The 22,372-nt window shown below is 37.5% G+C and overlaps 1 protein-coding gene across 29 annotated transcripts in view; it reads left to right on the plus strand.

Annotated features, from left to right (window-relative positions):
• mbnl1 (muscleblind-like splicing regulator 1) overlaps positions 1–21,891 on the plus strand; it is a 72,637-nt gene extending 50,746 nt beyond the window's left edge. For 4 of the 29 annotated variants that reach the window (XM_079818998.1, XM_079818999.1, XM_079819000.1 and 1 more), the window contains exons 3-12: positions 3,024–3,194; positions 4,271–4,522; positions 7,281–7,520; positions 8,925–8,978; positions 9,850–10,000; positions 11,598–11,633; positions 15,522–15,613; positions 16,105–16,131; positions 16,665–16,736; positions 20,619–21,891. In XM_079818998.1, the coding sequence (XP_079675124.1) occupies positions 3,024–3,194; positions 4,271–4,522; positions 7,281–7,520; positions 8,925–8,978; positions 9,850–10,000; positions 11,598–11,633; positions 15,522–15,613; positions 16,105–16,131; positions 16,665–16,721 (1,080 nt within the window). In that variant the 3' untranslated portion in view covers positions 16,722–16,736; positions 20,619–21,891. Of the gene's footprint in view, positions 1–3,023; positions 3,195–4,270; positions 4,523–7,280; positions 7,521–8,924; positions 8,979–9,849; positions 10,001–11,597; positions 11,634–15,521; positions 15,614–16,086; positions 16,132–16,664; positions 16,737–20,618 lie in introns of all 29 variants that reach the window. The other 25 variants (XM_079818985.1, XM_079818974.1, XM_079818996.1 and 22 more) reach the window with 7 other exon arrangements.
• Positions 21,892–22,372: the final 481 nt, after the last annotated feature.

Consider the following 22,372-nt stretch of genomic DNA (forward strand, 5'->3'; position numbering starts at 1 on the left):
GGAAGACAAACCCAGAGAGGGCTTAACATTTAGGGGGGTGTTTGTGTGTGTGTGATACTGTGGGGGACATCTGACTCCCTGCTATTTTCCCCTCGAATTAACTGACCTGACCTCTCGCTCACAATGTTTGTCTAACATGTCTCCCACATACTATGGACTTGATCTAGCTCAGGGCTGTCCAGTCCTGCTCCTGATGGGCCAACGTCCAGAGTTTAGCTCCAACACACTTGCCTGGAAGTTTCTACTTAGTAGCTGTGTCCGATTCCTTAAACCCTTAAATAGGGCACTATTTGAGGGGACAGTCATTTGTAGTGGTGTCCGTCGTTATTGAGTGCACTCATTCAATCCCGCAGCCCTTCCGTGCACTCACACTTGTTTTCATTTCACTCGCTCAAGTGAACTATATTAGTGGAGTAGTGTTGGGAATGAGGGTATAGGGGGTGATTTGGAACACAGCAAGTGAGTCTGAAGATCTTGATTAGCTGGTTCAGGTGTGTTGAATTAGGGTTGGAGCTAAGAGTATGTTTACACAACACCGTTTTCAACTAAAAATAGAATTTTTTTTGTGCGTTTTGGCCGTTCATTTACACAACAACAGCGTTTTGGGGGCCTGAAAACATAAGCTTTTGAAAACAGGTTTCAAAGTGCAAAGTATTGAAAACAATGCCTTTACCATCTCATTTAAAAAACAAAAATGTGATGTATGATAACAAATGGGGTGTTTCTTGACAAAGTGACATCGCCAACTACTGGCCTGGCATGCATAATACAGCCTTTTTAGTCATTATTGCAGATCGGTGTGAACAGGGATGGTTTTGACAACGTTGTTGTGTGTTTTTAGTACATCATTGTCGTGTAAAAATACCTTAAAAATGTTTTTTTTTAAATAAAAATCCGTTTTAATGTTATTTTAGGAATTCATAATTTTACAGTAGACAGACAGACAGACAGACAGACAGACAGACAGACAGACAGACAGACAGACAGACAGACAGATAGACAGATAGATAGATAGATAGATAGATAGATAGATAGATAGATAGATAGATAGATAGATAGATAGATAGATAGATAGATAGATAGATAGATAGATAGATAGATAGATAGATAGATGGATGGATAGATGGATAGATAGTGCATATTTTTGTTTTATTGTCTGTCCATTACATTATGTGCTTTATAACTGTAATAACACTTTATTTTACAATAATTAATTCAGGACTTTAGGTTAAAATCAAAGGCTAGGTTATTTTCTGCTTTTTAAAATATATAAATCAGGTTGTGCAGCATAATGTGATGCCACAAATACATTTCCTGTATGTATTTTTTATTTATTTTTATAATAATAATATATATATATAGAATGTAATTTTACATTATGAAATAAATGAAATATATTAGTAAAATTATAAATACATTTTTATTGTTGTTTACATAAATCTAGTTTCAGTTTACTGCTTTCTCTTCTAGTGATTGTAAATGCTTTGCATAAAAGTTTTTTTTAGGGGGTGGGGGCTTTGTGTGTAAATTCCATTTCCAGAAACGTTTGAGCCCTGTGTGGTCATCCAGATAGCATCCATCCACTGATCTGCACAGTACACGACTGCATAACTCTCTCCTAAAGTGCTGCTTTCTGAGATAATTGAACAGTTAGCCACAGAAATTGGCAAAAGGACTTTATTTTGGTCACAGCAGTCAGACATGATGACATGGTCAGATAAGAGCAGGTTAATGACCGCCTGCACTGGACATACTCTCGCCAACTCAGACACTCATCATCTCAGGTCACACGGGGTTACTGTAGATCCATAAACTCATCAGATGAATTTCTCTCGCACTGATGTGGCTAGTTAATCAATAGTCCGCTAATCAATTGAGTGACATTTTGTCAGGGCCGAAATCCACATGGGCTGAAAGCAGCTGTGAAGTTGCATTCAGATGCATTAGAGCAGAGGGCTTTCCCATGCACTCAATACTGTCAGCCGGAATGGGAACAGGGTGTTCCTGTTAAATACTAACCCTAACAGAGGGAATGAACCAGAACAGAAGATGCCAGTTGCATGCCATTTACTGCCTAGTTTTAATGCAATTCATTTTCAGATGCTAGCAATGTCTGATTGGTACACACCCTTGATTACACACAGGCAGTTTCTATACATTTCTGTGTGTGTAATATATATATATATATATATATATATATATATATATATATATATATATATATATATATATATATATATACATATGTGTGTGTGTGTGTGTGTGTGTGTGTGTGTGTGTGTGTGTGTGTGTGTGTGTGTGTGTGTGTGTGTGTGTGTGTGTGTGTGTGTGTATAATACAAAACCAGTCATAAGGCTTGATTTTTTAAATAGAGATTTATACACCATCTGAAAGCTGAATAAATTAAAAGTGTTAGGATAGGACAATATACAACTGTTTGAAAATCTGGAATCCGAGGGTGCAAAAAATCTAAATATTGAGAAAATCGCCTTAAAATTGTCCTTAGCAATGCATATTTCTAATAATAATATTTTTTTATATATATTTACGGTAGGACATTTACAAAGTATCTTGATGGAACATGATCTTTACTTAATATCCTAATGATTTTTGGCATAAAAGAAAAATCTATAATTTTGACCCATACAATGTATTACCCGTGTGACTTATGACTGGGTTTAGAGTGATAAAGATTCCATAATCCATATCTGCTCAGTGGGCCAGAAAAACATTAGAAAAGTTAGTTTACCCACAAAATGTATATTTATATGTATGAATGTAAATAACAATAAACAAATTATAATATAAAAGTCATATGGATTTGGAAAAACATGAGGGTGATTAAATGATGACAGAATATTTATTATGCATTGCGATTTTTGTTGTTATAATTATTTTTTTGTTATTTTTATACAATTACAAATGAATATTATTTTTCACAGGTACAGATATAACTCAATAAAACCTGAGGTTTAATATTTTGTATGTTCTTTTCTTCTCCTCTCGTTCTTCCTCTGTCTCAGGGTCGTTGTTCCAGAGAGAACTGTAAGTACCTGCACCCTCCTCCTCACCTGAAGACGCAGCTGGAGATAAATGGCCGTAACAATCTGATCCAGCAGAAGAACATGGCAATGCTCGCCCAGCAGATGCAGCTAGCCAATGCCATCATGCCTGGAAGTCAGCTTCAGCCAATGGTGAGGCTCAATTCTTCTAACCTGCCCCTTAAAAAGCCAGAGAGATTACCCACAGGCCATTTCTATACATAATGCATGATTTGTATTATGATATATATATATATATATATATATATATATATATATATATATATACACAATGGCCCCAAAAGGTAAAGACCTTTGGCTTTTGGAGTTTAAAGGCCCTTTCACACCAAGAACGATAACTATAACGATAACTATATTAGCGTCCACACCAGCTGACAATTTCATACTGTTTATTCAAAGTACTTGCTGCGGTTTTGTCATCTGCCACTTTCAGTGCTCGATCTATGTATGGATGGATTCTGATTGGCTGGCAGTGTTTTTACCATTCATCACCTGAAAAAAAAATCATTCTGAAAGTGATTCCAACTATATTTTTCTCTGTGCCGTTATCGTTATAGTTGTGGTGTGGACTCTGCTATTCTTTCATATTTAGAATGATTTTTTGAACTATACCTTTATCGTCATTGTTATAGTTATTGTGCTTGGTGTAAACGTCCTTAAGAATTTTTTTCAATTGTAATGAATTATATTGTATTATTTAAGTTCATTTATCATGTGAAATATGTGTTTTTTAAATATTCTTAATATAATTTATTATATTCATATAATAAATGATAATTACGTGTATAGTGTGTTTTGGTTCTGTTTTCCCTGTTCCCATCTACCCGAGTTTGCCTGAACAACAGGCTTTATTACAGACTGTTTTTTTTTCTCTACTCCTTTCGTCGTGCGTGTAACTACAACAACCATTCCTGACAATATTGTAGTATAATATATGGGTAATATGTTTTTTTAATATTATTATTAATATGATGTATTATAATTTATAATAATTTATGTTATATGAAATGTATTATATTAATATGAATTGATGTCATAAATGATTAACAAAAAAAAGACAATGTCATAATGATAATATGAATATGGTAACTCTGTACTGCCACAGAACTTTTTTTGTAAGCATGGATAATAGTCAAATAATAATTTTTTTGACCCTTAATTGTATTTACATAACAAAGTTTAATTTGTTGTTATTTATTCTGTTTCAGCCTATGTTTTCGGTCGCGCCAAGCCTTGCAACCAACGCCAGTGCAGCTGCCGCAGCGGCTGCCGCGGCTGCGTTTAATCCGTACCTGGGCCCAGTGTCACCTGGGCTGATGTCCGCAGAGATCCTGCCCAGCGCACCTGTGCTGATGGCGGGCAACCCTGGAGTGGCATCCATGCCGTCCGCTGCCAACGCTGCAGCCGCTGCCGCTTCAGCAGTGGCAGCCCAGAAACTCCTCAGAACAGACCGCCTGGAGGTATGAGGTCATCAGAGAGCCATGGCATCATAACACACTGCCATACTGAGACACTAAATCAGTATCTTTTTCTTTCACATGTATACACCAGTGGCCGGTTGCATAAACTGCTAAGACTAGTCTTTTAAGTTAGTCATCAGTTTTCCTAAGTCACTTACTTAAAAACGTAGATCAGTCCAATTTTTATACCGAAAAGTAAGACTGATTACTCCTAACTAACTGCTAGTTGGTCACAGTTCTTAAAGGTCCCGTTTTTCGTGTTTTTTTGAAGCTTTGATTGTGTTTACAGTGTGCAATATAACATGTGTTCATGTTTCGCGTGTAAAAAAACACAGCATTTTTCACACAGTTTACTTATCTGTATACCGCTGTTTTCACTGTCCTCAAAACGGCTTGAAAGATTTCCCTGTTCTATGAAGTCCCTCCTTCAGAAATACGTAACGAGGTCTGATTGTGCCAGCGGTTCCCGTGTTGTGATTCGACAGCAGCTTAGGGCACGCAGAGCGCACATTACCGGAAAGGTCACGCCTCTCACCATAACGGGGATGCATGCGCTCAATGATCTATAAGTACAGCGTCCCTGGGAAAGCCAAACAAAGGTGACTTGACTCCGGGATGAAAATAACAGCGTCTCGACGACATGGCGACAAACAAACTCTACAAACGCAACCGAACGCAACACTTCCTCTACTCCACGCGGGAGCAACAAGACCACGCCCCCTTTTTCGCGTACTCTTGTGGGCGGAGGTTAGTCGACAAACTGCTCTACTGACGTAATTAAAGCAGGATGAACAGAGATGTAGTCCCAACCGGACGTTCGCTGTAGGCTTTGAAAGGGAACTTCTGTTAAATAAAATATCTCTCTTGGCATTGAACTTTGAGCTTTATAATTTTACAGGTATTATATATGCTCTAACAGCAACATTACACACTAACTAAAGTTTGAAAAATGGGATCACGAAGAACAGGACCTTTAAGACACACGGTGCGTCCCAATTCGCACACTATCCATACTAAATAGTATTTGAATATAGAATTAGTACGTCCTAAATCGTAAGTTGTTGAAAAGAGTATTCCAAAGATCGGTCCTGGAGGGCCACTGTCCTGCAGAGTTTAGCTCCAACCCCCAACCAGCTAATCAGTGTCTTACAAGGCCCTAGTTAGACACTGATTAGCTGGTTCAGGTGTGTTTAATTGGGGTTGGAGCTAAACTCTGCAGGACAGTGGCCCTCCAGGACCGATTTTGGAGACCCCTGCTCTAAAGGCTGATATTAGCCACAACCCATTGCAAATTGGACGAGGATTCGATTAGAACTACAAACATGGATAAAAGTGTAAAAAAAACTACAAACATGGCAGATGTGCGAGTCGACGGTTAAGTAGAGAAATTTAGATAAAGGGGTTTGAGTGAATAGTTATCAGTATCTAAATGAACGAAAAGATAATTATTCAAAATTATCCTCGTTGTATTTCATCCGCAACAGCTTTGTGAACTTTTGTAATGATACGTTTGGCCATTCACTTTTAAATGCACCATTACATTTCAAACACACGAGGAGAGTATCCGCATGAAAAACCCACGAATGGCAGATCAATGCTACTAATTTTCTCTCCGAAACGGCAGGATATGAAATTTAATTGAATGTGGAGGATTTTAACTGTGACAAGATGATTGACAGGGCAGTTTAAAAGGTGACGCGATGCACGTAACCAAGCGACAGAGTCCGTTCAAGATGATGAAGTAGTATCTCTCAAAGCTTGCATACTCTTCTGCTACACGCACTCAAAAGTATGTTCTCTTTCTTCCCAAAAAGAGTGCATATTTTAAGGGCGTAGGATAGGTAGGCGAATTGGCCCCAGGGGTGTCCAATCCTGCTCCTAGAGGGCCACCGTCCAGCAGAGTTTATTTCTAGCCCTAATTAACCCCACCTGAACCAGCTAAATCAAGCTCTTCAGGATCACTAAAAACTTCCAGGCAGGTGCGTAGGAGATAAACTCTGCAGGAAAGTGGCCCTCAAGGAGCAGGATTGGACACACCGGGTATACATGTTAAAACTGCGTATGCATGCAGGTAGGTTACAGCCACAAGATGGGTAGTTTTAAGAAATAAAGGGGCTGCTGCCCCCTGCTGACCACTGGATGAAAAAACACATTTCCCCATCTGAGACATTGGCTATGTTCTGAAGTAATGACATACTGCACACCTCATACTACACAGAATCTCCTATATACTGCCTACTGTTTTGTTTTAAAAATATATGTGTATGCAGCAACATGAAATATGCACCAGTAAATGTTTTTAAGGTAGGGCAGGCAATTTTCGGAGAGGCTAGCAATAGCTAGCTAGCTCTGAAAGCATAGGATCCCACCCTCTCTTCAGAGCGTTTCCTTCAGTGTACTCTGGTTGGATACTACACATTTTAGCAATATTGCAATGTAATACACTTTTGTGGTAAATGTCTTCACTTTTGGCAAATAATAAGACAAGGAAGACATGCAAGATATTCTGAACAATGTACTTCACCATTCAAGAATTCCATTTTCCATTCATACAGAAAGTTCACATATTAAGCACACACAGTACATACTGCATACTGTTTTGTTTCAACGGTAGCAAGCCATTTTGAACATGATTAATTTAAATGTAAGATTACAGGGTTTCTTCATTAATGAAACTTTATTAGTGCACACCAAAACTTAGCGATCTCTCAATATGCAAACGCTGAATGTGATGCATCATGCTTGTGTGTATTCTCAGGTGTGTCGTGAATACCAGCGTGGCAACTGCTCTCGCGGGGAGACGGACTGCAGGTTCGCCCACCCTTCCGACAGCACAATGATCGACCCCAGTGACAACACAGTGACGGTGTGTATGGACTACATAAAGGGCCGCTGCTCCAGAGACAAGTGCAAATACTTCCACCCTCCTGCACATCTGCAGGCCAAGATCAAAGCAGCCCAACACCAGGTCAATCAGGCCACGGCCGCCGCTGCCATGGTGAGCACGTCCTCTACTGTACATCGCACACATACACACACACAGAGTTATATAGTACTGTATCCCATTCATGATACTGTATGTAGAATTAACACTTTCTTACATGGTATTTATTTGATCTCAATGCTAAAGGGATAGTTAGCCCATGATTTATTCACCCTCAAGCCATCCTCGGTGTATATGACATTCTTCTTTCTGATGAACACAATGAACACAAAGTTATATAAAAAAATGTCCTGGCTAATCCAAGCTTTATAATGGCAGTGAATGGGAGCCCAAAATTTGAAGCCCAAAAAATGCATCCATCCATTGTAAAAGTAAGTTAATAAAGGCCTTCTGAAGCGAACTGATGGGTTTGTGTAAGAAAAATATCCATATTTAACACGTTATAAAGTAAAATATCTAGCTTCCGGCAGACCGCCTCCATATTCAACTTACGGAAAAAGTGCGACGATGACGTCAGGCGCTGCGCATTTTAAACTGCGAGAGCTGTTACACTTTCATAGTAAGTTGAATACAGAAGGCGGTCCGGCGAAAGCTATATATTTTACTTCATAAAGTTTTAAATACGGATATTTTTCTTACACAAACCCATCAGTTCGCTTCAGAAGGCCTTTACTAACCCCCTTGGAGCCGTGTGGATTACTTTTATAATAGATGGATGCACTTTTTTGGGCTTCAAATTTTGGACTCCCATTAAAAGAGCCAGGGCATTTTTAATATACCTCTGATTGTATTCGTCTGAAACAAGAAAGTCATATACACCTAGGCTGGCTGGAGAGTAAGTAAATCATGGGGTAAGATTCATTTTTAGGTGAACTATCCTTTTAACATTGACACTTCTGTGGCATTTGTAAAGTATGCATTTAAAAGAAGAATCAGGAGTCTTTAAATAAGGATTTATGAGCATTTTAGGAATGTTTCTTATATTTTTGATAGAGCTCTATACCTCAAGTCATTGCCATTCCCATTTAAACTGCATAAATACGTAATATCATCGTCCTGTCGAGCAGAGAGCAGTGTCATAATTATTTGTATGTAGCATTTGATCATTTCTGCACATTAAATGTATGTTTGCAATCCAGCGCAATGTTATCCACTGTTGACGTATTACACAACTGTTTATTGTCAATGAAACCCTGTAAATGTTACGATAATTGATGTACTTGTTAATCTTAATCTCAGTACAGAGTCTCCTAAAACAGAATGGACTGTATTTCTGCATGCCTTAGTCCTGATATCCCCCTGTATACTGCATTCCAATGATTTGTTTTTATTTGTTTTTTTCTCACCTACCCAAAATGCACTGCTGCCCCCATGATGCACCTCTGCTTGCTGTTTATGTTAATGCGCTTGAACCCCATTGGCCCATTGCCATCATGTGCTCGCTGCCTGCTAATTAAGACTCAGTCGGCTGTCAAATCACTGAAGCGACCCCTCGAAGCCACCTTTGACCTGGTACTATGACCTTTCACCTTTTTGCTTGGCATGTTGCTTTATTGTAGTGTCTTAATTAACAAACAAAAAAAAGAGAGATAATTTGCAAGCATAGTCCTTTTGTTATGTGTTTATTTAATGCCTCTGTTGTGTTCTATGTTACCATGTCGTGTGATCAACTGACTGTGGCGAGCATACGCTCGGCTTTGACCGGGAACGAGATATGCGAGTCTGCCGCAATCAGATCATCACACGTGTGTTATTCCAGGGCGTGAGGACAGGGCCAGATGTTCTAAACTCTAGTCACATGGCTTCTACATGTCTATTTGATAGGGTGCATGTTTAGTATCTCTGTATAGTGCATGTGTCTTTGGGAGGGGTAGCAGCAGAAGAGTACTAAAGCTCCACCACCAAAGCAACAGAAAAGATCTAGTCTCTTTCTCACACTTATCATGGAGTGAGCAGTGCAGTTTATTTTCCTTTTTTTTTTCTCTTTTTTTTTCTTTCGTTTTTTTCTCGTCACTTTTGTCTGCAAAACATTTGAGTAGTGCTACGCTTGCTTCATTTGCATTGAGTTAGCAGTATGGATGTTGTAGTGTTAATGAATTAATATTCTCCTGATGTAAAACTAATAATGTACTATATCACAGATGCTCAGTGCTAATTTAAGTAATAGCGAGAGAAACTGGCTCTTTGGCTTTTGCTTGTGCCGTAGAAATGTATTAGCTGCCGCTTGCTTGCTTGTTTGTCAGAATCAAGCCCTGTGATGTGTTTGCCCTCTGATGATAATTCTGTCTTTTTCTTGTTCCTTTCCTGTTTTTACTCTCTTCTACACGTCCCAACCTGTTCCCCATTTCCTCCACCCCCCTTCCCTGTGGTCTTATCGGAGCAGGGAATTCCTCACAGTGTCATGCCACCTTTACCAAAGCGGCCTGCGCTTGAGAAAGCCAACGGTGCCACGGGCATGTTCAGTACTGGCATGCTCCAGTACCAGCAGGCTTTGGCCAACATGCAGTTTCAGCAGCAGGCCTTTATTCCGTCAGGTAGGACTTCGCGTCACCCCTGACCACCCCTTGATCTCACCTTTGACCTTACTACACCATGAGCGATGCACAAGACATGGGATGCCTTTTTTGTTGTTTTTTTAACAGAGACAGGGTTCCCACAGCCATAAAAAAAATGTGTGAATATCAGGAAAATCTTCTTGCACCGTGCTGTAAATACTAACATAGAGTATTTGCATTTTATATAGTAACATGCTACTGTAAAATATAATCAATATTTGATCATTAATAATATAGATAGATGTATAATAAACACTTTATTGTCATATATATATTTGTAAATATTTCTTCACTATATATATGTATTTTTTTCTTTACTATATATGAATATATTTTTAATTAATATATTTGTAAAGTTTATAATAATATAATAATAATTATATAATTTAATATATTTATATAACTATTCTAGTAATAATAAAATTATAATAATATAAATGGTATAATATATATATATTATATATATATATATATATATATATAGTATACTTATAGCATACATTTATAAATAAAGTATAACATTATAGGATAGTATAATTTATTGTAATAATACAAATATAATAAAGTATGTATATTACTTTACAATTACAATTTTCACTTTTCAATATTATTGATACATTATTGTATACATTATTTTATTGTTATTTCATATATTAAAATAAAATAACTATATATACAATTCTATAATATATATTATATAAAGTAATATAATATAATTATAATATATATATATATATGTATTATATAAATGTGTGTGTGTTTGTGTGTATATATATATATATATATATATATATATATATATATATATATATATATATATATAGCTCTGGAAAAAATGTAATCTCTTAAAATCTCTTAATTTTTTCTAGAGCTGTATATATAAAATTTTGATGATAATAATAATAATAATAATGTAAATATCATATGGTATATTTACAGTAACATTTTATAAACATAATTGCATTATAGTATGCTATAATTGATTGTAATATAATGCGTGAATATTACTTTACAATTACAATTATTACTTTACAATATTATTCATATATTATTGTATATATTGATATTGTATACATTGTTTACACCAGGTGCAAGTAATCTCTCCTTTAAAATGAATTCTAAAAATAATAATAATCTCAAACTCCAGGAAAGATTATTGAAAACCATTTGGTCAGAAGGCGTGGGAGCCTTGCATTGTGCACACAGTAAACTGAGCAATAAGAAACGGGGCTGTCTGTCAGTTTCTCTGCATCACCTCATCATTGTATCACATTACTACTCTGTTAGTTGGGCTCATGGCTTTCACTGCAAAATACAGTTGCCAATAACCCTGGGATGCCCCTCAGTCATACTAATGTCTGCTATGATGACTATGATGATCACAAATACACATTTTCCCTTCCTGAGTTCATGGTTTTGTCAACTAATTGGTCTCTTATGGACATCATGCTGTATCACTGTAATGATTATTGTCTTCCTTTAATTATGATTTCTTCACTCTAACCAACCTTGTGATGGGCTGTTGTGATTCTTCTCCCTTTCCAATCCACTTCCTGTTGCAATGCATGATGGGCAGGCTCAATATTGTGCATGACCCCTGCAGCAAGCGTGGGTAGGTTTCTAGACTTCGTCCTCTTAGTTGTTGTAACGCCCTCAAAATGCACATGGCCGACAACCTGGCATTGATAACTGGGCATCTTTGTTAGCGCTTCACATATGAAGCATTTATATATCTGTGATTTGAAGTTAAAGTCAACATGAAACGTCACTTGCAACACATTTTACTTCCTTAATATGAAATATTCCCAAGTGAAGCGTAATATTCAAGAAGATAAATAGGGGTAGAACTTGATTTTATCCATCAGGAATTGCATGCGATTGTGAAAAGTGGCTTTTAGACACTCAGATAGTGAATTGAATGGGGCGGCTGAAAAATTATCTTAAAAAATGAATGTGCACCATTGCATCATGCATATTAAGAAAGTAAATAGGAAGAATTTAGATTTCATGTTGACTTTAAATATACACAAATACTTTTCTTTTACTGTGATGTGCAATTCTAGCATTTTGTGTGACGTTTTGTGGGTTTTGGTGGCTTTTTAAAAAGATAATTCACCTAAAACTTACATTTCTGTCATTATTCATTCACCCTCATGGATGACAAAAGAAGAAATTTTGATTAATTTTGCCATTCATGTTCAAATGTGCGGAATTAAGTGCCTCCATTATGCTTTTTCGAATATTACCTTTTATGTAGTGTGTAATATAGCTGTTCGTGAATGTTAAACATAAAAGCACACGACAAATAAAGTTGTCTCCTAAAACAAAGAATCAATTCCGAACTGCTAAAACGAGTCAATAGCAATTCCAGCCTAGGTTTGTAAAATATTTGCATAATGCCAGCCCATGGTCTTCATTGGCTGTCAGGAAGATGCTGTTTTCTGTGCACTTCCAAAGAATCTCAGGCTCGAATAATTGCGGTAAAACGGTTTTTACAGTTAAAAACTGTAACTACGCTGTTACTATTTGTGTATAAGTGCTGAGGAAGCCTCCGGAGTTGAAATTGAGTTATGGTAATGGCCGTTTTGCTTCTGACACACACTGAAAGCGATAGACCAACCACAACAGACTGGGCCATCTGACCAATCAGAGCAGAGTAGGCTCTCAGAAAGGAGGAGTTTAGAGAGACTGAATCCTTTATCGAACCGTTTCAGACGCTGTGAGAAAAGAGGTGAAGAGGAAAAGTTTTTTCAAAAGTTTTTTTCCCTTGGATGCAAGTAAACCTGTTGTAGGAGACCTCCAAAACAAAATAGACCCTTTTCACATTTCCGGGTTTCTCAGAGCGGAAGTCGTCATAGTTGGGTTAACTTTATAGCGGTGAATGAGAGAATACATTAAATATATTTTTTGTGCCTATTTGCTCAAATAGCAAAAGGAAAACGCCACAATAGTGATTTCACAACTTTCAAAAAGAGAGTCAAAAAATAGAGTGAGATTGATAACGGCAGTCAAAAGAGAGAAATATGTTAATTTTTACCATCACTCCCATAGACGCTGTATTAGAAGTAACTTGTTTTTTGTAACTTGAAGCAAAAGTGATAAAATACAAAGTATTAGTGTTATAAATGTACATACATTCATTTATTTTTAAAAATTGGAAAAAAATTTGTAAGAAACTTTAAACCCTGCTCTTCGCGTGGCAGTCAATGAACTATATTTTAGTTTGATAATGTTTTTTATTGAATATTTTTATGGGATTTTATGGTGCTAAATTATATTTATGCTGTAGTTATAATCTATTTATTTACTTTTTGAGCATAATTTCTCAACTGTCGTAAATCTTGAATGTTTTAGTGCACAGACTTAAGTCTGATCTCTTTTCAAAGACATTTTTTTATTGCTGAAGTTAAAAAAAATGTAAAAAAGTGAACTTAACCCTTAAAGGGGCAAGCATAAATAAATTTGATGGAAAAATGATTCATTGCTATTTTTGTATGTATCTAGACTAAAATGACACAGTTCATACATTTTTTCCAAAATATGACCTTTATTTTCAAAGTTACAGTCTGTATCTCCCAGGATACATTGCCCATTTAGGGTTACATTGTAACATGTATTCTTTTTTTATTATAGTTCATATGAAAACTTTTAAAACATTGAATGAACAATTATTTAGCTAAATTTTTTCATGTTATCAATGCAACATTAGAAAAATTGGAAAAAACTGAACTTTTTCTCCCAAGATGCCTATGCAGGGTATACATTTGTGTCTGAGTGTGTGTGTTTGTGTGTGTGTGTGTGTGCGTGTGTATGTGTGTGTGCGCGCGCGTGTGTGTGTGTGCGTGTGTGTGTGTGTATGTGTGTGTGTTCGCGCGTCTGTGTGCGCGTGTGTGTGTGTGTGTGTGTGTGTGTGTGTGTGTGTGTGTGTGCGTGTGTGTGTGTGTGTGTGTGTGTGTGTGTGTGCGTGCGTGTGTGTGTGTGTGTGTGTGTGTGTGTGTGTGTGTGTGTGTGTGTGTGAAATAAGGTATTGGGAAGGGGGGTTCCTTCCCTCTTCCCTCCACTCATTTACTAACATTTAGGCCTCAAAACATAAGAATATCTGTGAGTGATCAGCCCTGTTAAATACCCTTATATGGGCAATGTATCCCCCAGGATACAGACATTCAATGGCTGATAATCAAAGTTGTGAGACGATTATTTTAAAAATATGCACAAGAACATGTAAAACTATCCTTAAAAAACTATTTTCTAAAACAAAATCACTCTAAAATATCATAATTGTGAAAATATAAAAACACTTACCTCATGGCCAGTGTCTTTTTCCACGTATGCTGCTATTTTGGATTTTGATACAAATGTTTGGAATGTTGGCATAAAGTCACATGACCCTGATTACATGACCCATCCTCCCATTAGTGTTTCTCATCAACTGCAACCACATAATGCCCATCCCCCCATGGCCCTTCCCCCTACAGCCTGTTAAATGTCTGTATCCTCCAAGATACAGAAACTCTTTAAGGGTTAAATAAGTTACAGAATTTTATATTTATTGTTATGAAAAATGCACAAAAATACTATTTTAAATTTTATATGAAATATATATTTTCAAAAACACGTTTTACTCTAAAACTAAGAAAATCAAAGCCATAAATCTAAAGTTGTGTTCCAAATTTGAGCTTGATATCTCAAAAAAATGAGTTTTCAGTAAGATTTTGTTTGGGCGCAGTACCAAATGTTTCGTCTCCCATTCATTTCCAAAGCGCTCATTTTTGACCACGAGGAGTCGAAATGTGTGACTTTTTTTCAGGACCATTTAACCTTATCGAATCACGTCCATTATTGTTGTTTTGTTCATAAGTGCCATTCCATTCGATGAAGTAAAAAACGAGGAAGTATTATTATTATTATTATTTTTTGACCGAAGAGCACCAGAGGGTTAAAATAGCGTAATACGGACACTTTAAATAATAACAATCTAAAATTTCTCTTTAGAAATTCCACAGAAAAACAACATATGTGTTTGGAATGAACTGGGGGTGAATAAATAATGTGGGAATTTTAATTTTTGGGTGAACTATTCCTTTTATCTCTTCGCATTTAATTGAACACTTTGTAGTTGATACTATTTTTCACTGCATTTGTTTGTAGCTCAGATAATCAGTGTTGAGCATGATGTTCAAGTAACAGAAAACATGACAGGGGTTAAATGTTAACATGCTATACTAGATGGAAGCTGAAACCTAAATGCAAAGTTTATTATGCCATGCCTTTGTTTCCTTCTTCTTGTAGCTCTTGATGTGTTGGCTCATATGACACTTTACCTGCCCTTATGTCTTCTTTAGAACAATCTTGCCACCACTTTTGGTTTGCCGTTTGCTGATATCACCTTCAATGCTCACTTTTCTTTCCATACCCCTCTGTGTCCACTCACTCATCATGTTTGTGCACCTGTTGGCCACACTCCCTGTATGTGTGCTTATACCATTTTCCCTCTGAAAAGTTCCCATGATGCACGGCGCTTCCCCGGCCGCTGTGTCCGCAGCAACCACATCTGCCACAAGTGTTCCCTTCGCATCTGCATCAGCCAATCAGGTTTGCTCCTTTATGGCTTTTTCTCTCTTTACCTCTCTCTCACACACACATACACTCTCTCTCTATCTTTCTCTTTCTGTCTGAGGGATGGGGGTCCTTCCAAAGTGATCTCTCTCTCTTGTTGGCCTACACAGGTTTTTGAAAAGGCGTAAGCTTTTGACGGTGCTTCAAACAACAGAATCACAATGAAAAATGTTTATTTGACCTGTAATTTTCTCACTACAGACACTGGCTGAGGGAAAACCAAGTAAATTGAGTTGTTTGAAGTACCTTCTGTACTGGGTTTACACACAAACTACAGTAAAAGTAGTCTGAAATTGCCTAAGCGCTGGGAAAATGGTGTTAAATGTAATTGAAGCTTGAATAAGAATTGTAATTTCTATTAAAGCACCGTTACAGTACCATTTCATGTTATATTTGACGGTTATGGATAGCATTTTAATGTTGTTTTTTTTGTCCTTTTTTATTTTGAGGACTCTTCTCTATCAAAGCTGACTACCAACGAATACATGCAATTGGTATGTATGAGGTAGTTGTTCTTAGTGTTTCGCTTCGGGTACATCTTTGCCGGCTTCATTGTTTCCTGCTACATTTTGTGCTTCACAAGAGTTCTGCTCGTATGATCAATACAAAGCAGCGTCGCAGGCCGCCATGACATGATAGTCTGTTCTAAGTGATACGATTTACAAATATGGCAAGGTTCTTCATAGATTGAAACATTAGTAGAGACTATTTCAAATACCTTCAATTATTGAAATAAAAGCGAAGGTCAACAAGTTGGTAAAAAAAAATGGAATGTGCATGGGAAATCACTGACTTCTCCCTGCCTCACGTGAGACAAGATTTATACTAATAAGCAATGGTTCGTCGTTTTCTTTAAATGGCATTTCTTAATTTGTGTTGTGTTTGATTTATTCTCTTCTTAACGGTCATGGGGAGGGAGTGAGGGTGAGGGAGAATATTTTAGTCTTTGAATGATTGTTTGTAAAAAAAAATAAAAATAAAGGTCACACTGAATCGTTTCATGCATTTCTCTCTTGTTCATCTTCAGATTCCAATAATATCTGCAGAGCATCTGACTAGTCACAAGTACTTGACGCAGATGTAGTTCCAGTCCACAACAGTGAGTGGTCACACATTTCTCTTCTATTTTTCATTGTTTCAAGAAACTGCTGGATTTGTGCCCTGCCTGCCTGAGAAATTGAAATGTTTGATTTGAAGCAAAAGCTCACCTAGTCTTGGGCTGCGTTCACACTGCAGGCTGAAATGACCCAATTCCGATTTTTTTGCCCTTATGCGACCTGTATCTGATCTTTTCATGACAGTCTGAACGACACAGATCCGATCTTTTCAAATGCGACCCAGGCCACTTGGGTATGTGGTCCAAATCCGATACATATCCGATCTTTTGAAATGCGTCTTCAGTCTGAACTGCCAGGTCACATGTATCCGACCCGCATGTCGTTGATACGCGACAAACGTCATCATTGTAACTCCCGTTCCTTACTCCAGTCCAGTGGTGGCGGTAATGCACAAGAAATAGTTGCTAACCGCCAATAAAAGAAGAAGTACGCACCTGTTGCTAGCCAATACACTCCAACTCCAACGCGTTTCTGCACTGTTATGGGCCGCCGCAGACGTGTCTCTTCCCGTGACAAAGTTAGTTGAAGGCGCTCGCAAACATAATTGAAGGTGGATCTGGTCATTCTGAAGTTACTGAAGAATTCGGTATCAGTAAAGCCACTCACATCAGTATCCCACCACTCCTGGCTGCGACTCCGCACACACAAGTTTCTCTGTACCGACGTTGCTACCACTGCTCCACAAAACGGCCAAAAACCTTGCTCTCCTCCTCTTTTTTAATTTTCTTCTTAACATGAGAAGGTTGTAATGGTGCTGGCTCCGTTGCGAAAATAACTTTAATAAAGCTAAACGAACTCCAATGCTGACACCCATATTTGGCTACTTCCGTAAACAACAAGTGACGTCGTTGACCGTTGAGTACTCTTCTGCGCATGCGGGTCACTTCTGGGTCATTTCACGTTCACACAGGAGATCACAAAAGGTCGCATTTAATTGGAAATGTGAACGGCCTTGCAAAAAAAATCGCATTTTAAAAAAAAATCGGAACTGAGCATTAAGCCCTGCAGTGTGAACACAGCCTTGGTCACTGTTTATTCTCATTTACCCTCATGTCATTTCATACCCACATGTGGTTGTTTTTTTCTCATAGAACATAAAAGGAATTTTCCGTACAACTACAGTTCCTATTAATCGCATATGTCCAAATACTGTATGACAAACAAAACATGGCACATGTGACGCAGTTGAAGATGCCATATTAACTGTCATTCAATGGAAAATAACTTTCCAACAACATTCTAAACAATTTAAATAATGTTGTGTTTGGTTAGGACACAAAAGGACAATTCTGAAGAAGTTCCTTTCTATACAACTACAGTTTGTAGTGACCACGTGTCAAGCTCCAAAAAGAAAATATGTGGCACCCATTGTTCACGTTTCAGGCTGTTCATCACACAAGGCTCAGAACACTTAGAATACAATGATCACATGAATTACTTTAATGGTGTTTTTTTAATGGTGAGGACCAATAATGGTTTTCAACTTTCAACTTTTTCAGCTTTCTTTAGTGTGTAATGTTGCTGTTTGAGCATGAAAAAGATCTGCAAAGTTGCAAAGCCACTCCAGATGGAGTTTGGGCCCTATTTTAATGATCTAAGCACATGGTCTGAAGCGCATGGCGCGGGTGCACTTAGGTCGTGTCCGAATCCACTTTTGCTAGTTTAACGAAAGGAAAAATGGTCGGCGTGCCAGGCTCATGATCTAAAAGGGTCTCTTAATGAGTCATGGGTGTGTTTTGGGTGTAACGTGCAATCAGAGTCTCATCTCCCATTCCCTTAAGAAGCCAGTTGTGCTCGGCCCATGCCGGAGTCACTATTTACATGCGCGGAATTTGCAAGCAGAAAGACTGAATGCTTCTCCAGAGAGGAATACTTTTATTTTTAAGATTTAAAAATGTGCTGCTGCGCGTCCCTGTGTATGTAATAAGTGTACGCGTGTTGTGGATAGACCTATAGGCGCATATTACTAATGGCGCAGTCTATTTCAGTTGCCTCAAAATAGCAACGCGCTAACAATCCCCCTGAACACACCTCGTTTTCAGACCAGCACACCCATGGGTGCGCAAATGCTTTTGCTATTTAAACAGTGTGGCGCTGGACGTGAAAATGATACCTGCGTCAGGCGGAAACTAGCAAAAAACACTATGATAGGGCAATTATTCTCTATATCACTAAGCACTTGGGCTGGGTAAAAAAAATTGATTTCTCGATTGTAAGCGATTCTCACTTTTACAAAACAATATCGATTCTTAAATCCCAAGAATCTATTAGTCTATTTATTTATTTTTACGAAATTCAAAAACATAAATACCGTTTTGCCGCTATTGCGTGAGATCGCTCTGCCGCAGCTCAGCTCAAGAGAACCAGCAGCGCGGAGCAAACATGAACGGATCTTCTCTTCCGCCTTAATACCAGTAACAGCGTGAAATAAACACGAATGAGCTTCTGAAACTGTGTTAAAAGATACAGGACAACTTACCGTATCATGTCACATAGAATCGCTCAATCAGTGTTTTAACCGCAGAAAGATGTAAGTAAAATGGCTTACAAGTAAACAATGTCACGTAACGTCACAGTTACCTCAGAAAAAGCATATCCCGTGTCCATAAACTCGTTAGTCAGCTAGAAAAATTTACTCTAGAGAGGAGCATTTTGCTAATTATATGCACCACATTACATAGGATATTCATTGTCAATGTTCTTTAATATTTAATAAATCTGGCAAGTTTTTGTACCCCCCTTTAAATGTTTATTTAAAAAAAACTAATTGGAGTAGAATTATGATTATGTAATTGTAAAGTTAATATTATAACTTTATTATTTTATGAAAAAAAAACATAATTTAGTGTCAACATTAGTTCAGAAATTAGTTTTCCTTGAGAACATTTTTCCATGTATTATACCTGATATCCCAAATAATCGATATTGAATTGAATCGAAAAGAATCGAATCGAATCAAAAGCTTGTGAATCGAAATCGAATCGAATTGTGAAATTTGTGTCAATACCCAGCCCTACTAAGCACTGTTTCTGAATTTCCTGAAATGCCTCGATTGTAGTCTTGAGTTTTCTTCCAGGAACGAACATATCACAATATTCCTCATTTAAATAATTCCCGCCAAGGGCATGCAAAGGACCAGTTGAGTTGTGTTAGTAGTGTGTTGAAAGTCGCGGTTATGGTAAGGGCCGTGAAATTTTCCCTAACATGCTCAAAGCAGTTGACCAATCGGAGCAGTTTTCAGGAACTAAACAGAGCGTTACTGACAGACTGGGAAGAGAGGTGCTGCAAAATATGTGAAAAATAATGTTTTTGAATATTCTAGCATGTAAAACCTATTCTAGTAGATGTCCAAAATCAAATACTTACCTACTATATTGTATGCGGACAAACAGTACGCTAACAGAGTAGTATGTCAGAACACAGTTTTAGAAAAACAGTAGGCGAAAAGAGAAGTTCGCATTCGATGGACACTTTACTATCTCATAAGGCCACGGGACAGAATTTATGAAAAGAGATGAAAGGGCGCAACTGATGCTGGTAGGTCACATGATAATAACAACATGGTGGATGTAATGCGCCTGGATTTCATTCATACTACACACACTCATACTATATAGAACATACTTTTTTAACATTCGCAAAGTAAATGTAGTACCTACTCAGACAGTACGCAATTTCGGATGCACCGCAAGACTTTAACTGTCTCTTTAAGGCCTCTTTAACTGTCATTGTATGGAAAAGAACTTCTTCAAAATTCTAAATAATAATTAAAATATTGACATAATTGTTATATATGGCTGTCAAATAATTGCTTTAATGCTCATTCTCATGTGTTCTAAAACTCTTGTTCTTCTTTTCCTCAGATCAAAGGAATGTGCTGTTGTCCTGGACACAAGGCAAACAAACAAAAATTCAAAATTTTAACATCAAGATCACCGGCGGATAGAATATACAATGAAGATTAGAATTTGGTCATACATGATAGTAGGGTTTTGCTGGGGGTGAAACTGAGTGTCCTTCCACATAATGTGTAGAATTTGAGTGAACTACATCATTATGTCAGACAGGACGGCATTTTTACTCTCAAGCCAGGATTAGTAGGAAAAGTTATTTTCATGTCTGACCTAACACTGTTTTTGGCATGTTAGTAGACCAAGAGATATTTTTTGTGATTCACACCTCGATTATCTTTCCTCGAAATTTGTCCGATGGTTTACAAAGGTGCACCTTGAATTGAAAAGCGAATCAGAAGTCGACATGGCACAAAAACATCCAGCGAAATAATTCAATGTTTGTAGTTTTTCTGTATCTTTAGTTCTGGCTTCTAGTCAAACTAGATTGTAAGCGCAGAGTCGAGATTGACAGATGAATGTTTTGGGGAGAGACTGATCGCCTGAGACCTTTCAAAAGCACATTCTTGCAAGCTTTATGTACCATAACCACCGGCTGAATACCAGACACAGATCTAGAGTGTTATATCAACAGTGTTATTATGTTTACCAGAGATTAATGTTTTTTACAGCGCTTGTTTTTATACATAATTTCACAAGTGTGTGGGTTTTTTATGAAACGTGCCATTTTTATTTGTCGATCATCCATTAGGCCTTGTAGAACTATGAAGCCTTTTTTGACTCCTACGAGAACAGGGTTGCCTTGTTCCTAATGCCCTGTTTCTTTAAATTGCCTTGATCGAGAGAATGTCGCGGCGGAACGGAGAAGGCATCGAGAGTCACCGCGTGTCTTTAGGAGGTCGCCGTCAAGAGCGTAGAGTCGCCGGTCGCGCTTGCGTTCCAGTCTTTGTGAGGACTCTAAAATTCATGCTGGAAAAGCACTGCTTGAGTATTTCGTTACAGATTGCGAGTTTGAGACTAGGTACACGGAAAGATGGGGTTAGTGTTGGGTCAGGGTTTGTCTTCAGTTCTCATTTGTGTTGATTTCGATTTGTTGTTTTTTTTCGAGACTTCTAAACACCGTAGTTGTGCCGCTGTACGGCGGAAAAGAGTATAATGAGGCGTTTTTAACATTAAGTTGTGCCAAAGTCTTTTTTTTTTTGTCCTCTTTTCGTTTTTTATTTAAATGTGTTTTGACTGGGTATACTGATTACGGAAGGTGAATAATTTGTATAGCTTCATTTTACATACAAGGCTGCTTGTAAACCAGGAAACCGAGGGTTTTTGCGCCACAACCAGACTCAAGATTATACTAATGAACGCGAGTTTCTCGGCTCATCGGGCTGGAAATTTCCGCCTGGTTTAGGTGCACAGACTTGAAAGGATGCACGCCATTGCCGTTTCCTCACTAAAGCCTTATATTTCAGTGTTTGAACCCACACAAACATTCTCTCAATCACAGATGAAAAATGACAGCGGATGAGATTTTATTCTTCACTCTTATTTTACGTGTTTATTAATCATGTTACACTTAACGTTCACTCTGTTTCAAAGCCTTTGTTAGAAATATATTGTGTTATTGTTGGCATACTATAAAGATTTCTTTAGTTTTTTTTTGTATTTGACAATATTGTCATAGAACTGTTTTAGAATGTAGGAAATGAAATGTTTTTCTTACTGTCACTTTCTTTTACATCATGTTAAGTTCATAATGTTTAGCTATAGTA

The sequence above is a fragment of the Gobio gobio genome, assembly GCF_949357685.1.
Source record: "Gobio gobio genome assembly, chromosome: 6".
Taxonomy (NCBI): domain Eukaryota; kingdom Metazoa; phylum Chordata; class Actinopteri; order Cypriniformes; family Gobionidae; genus Gobio; species Gobio gobio.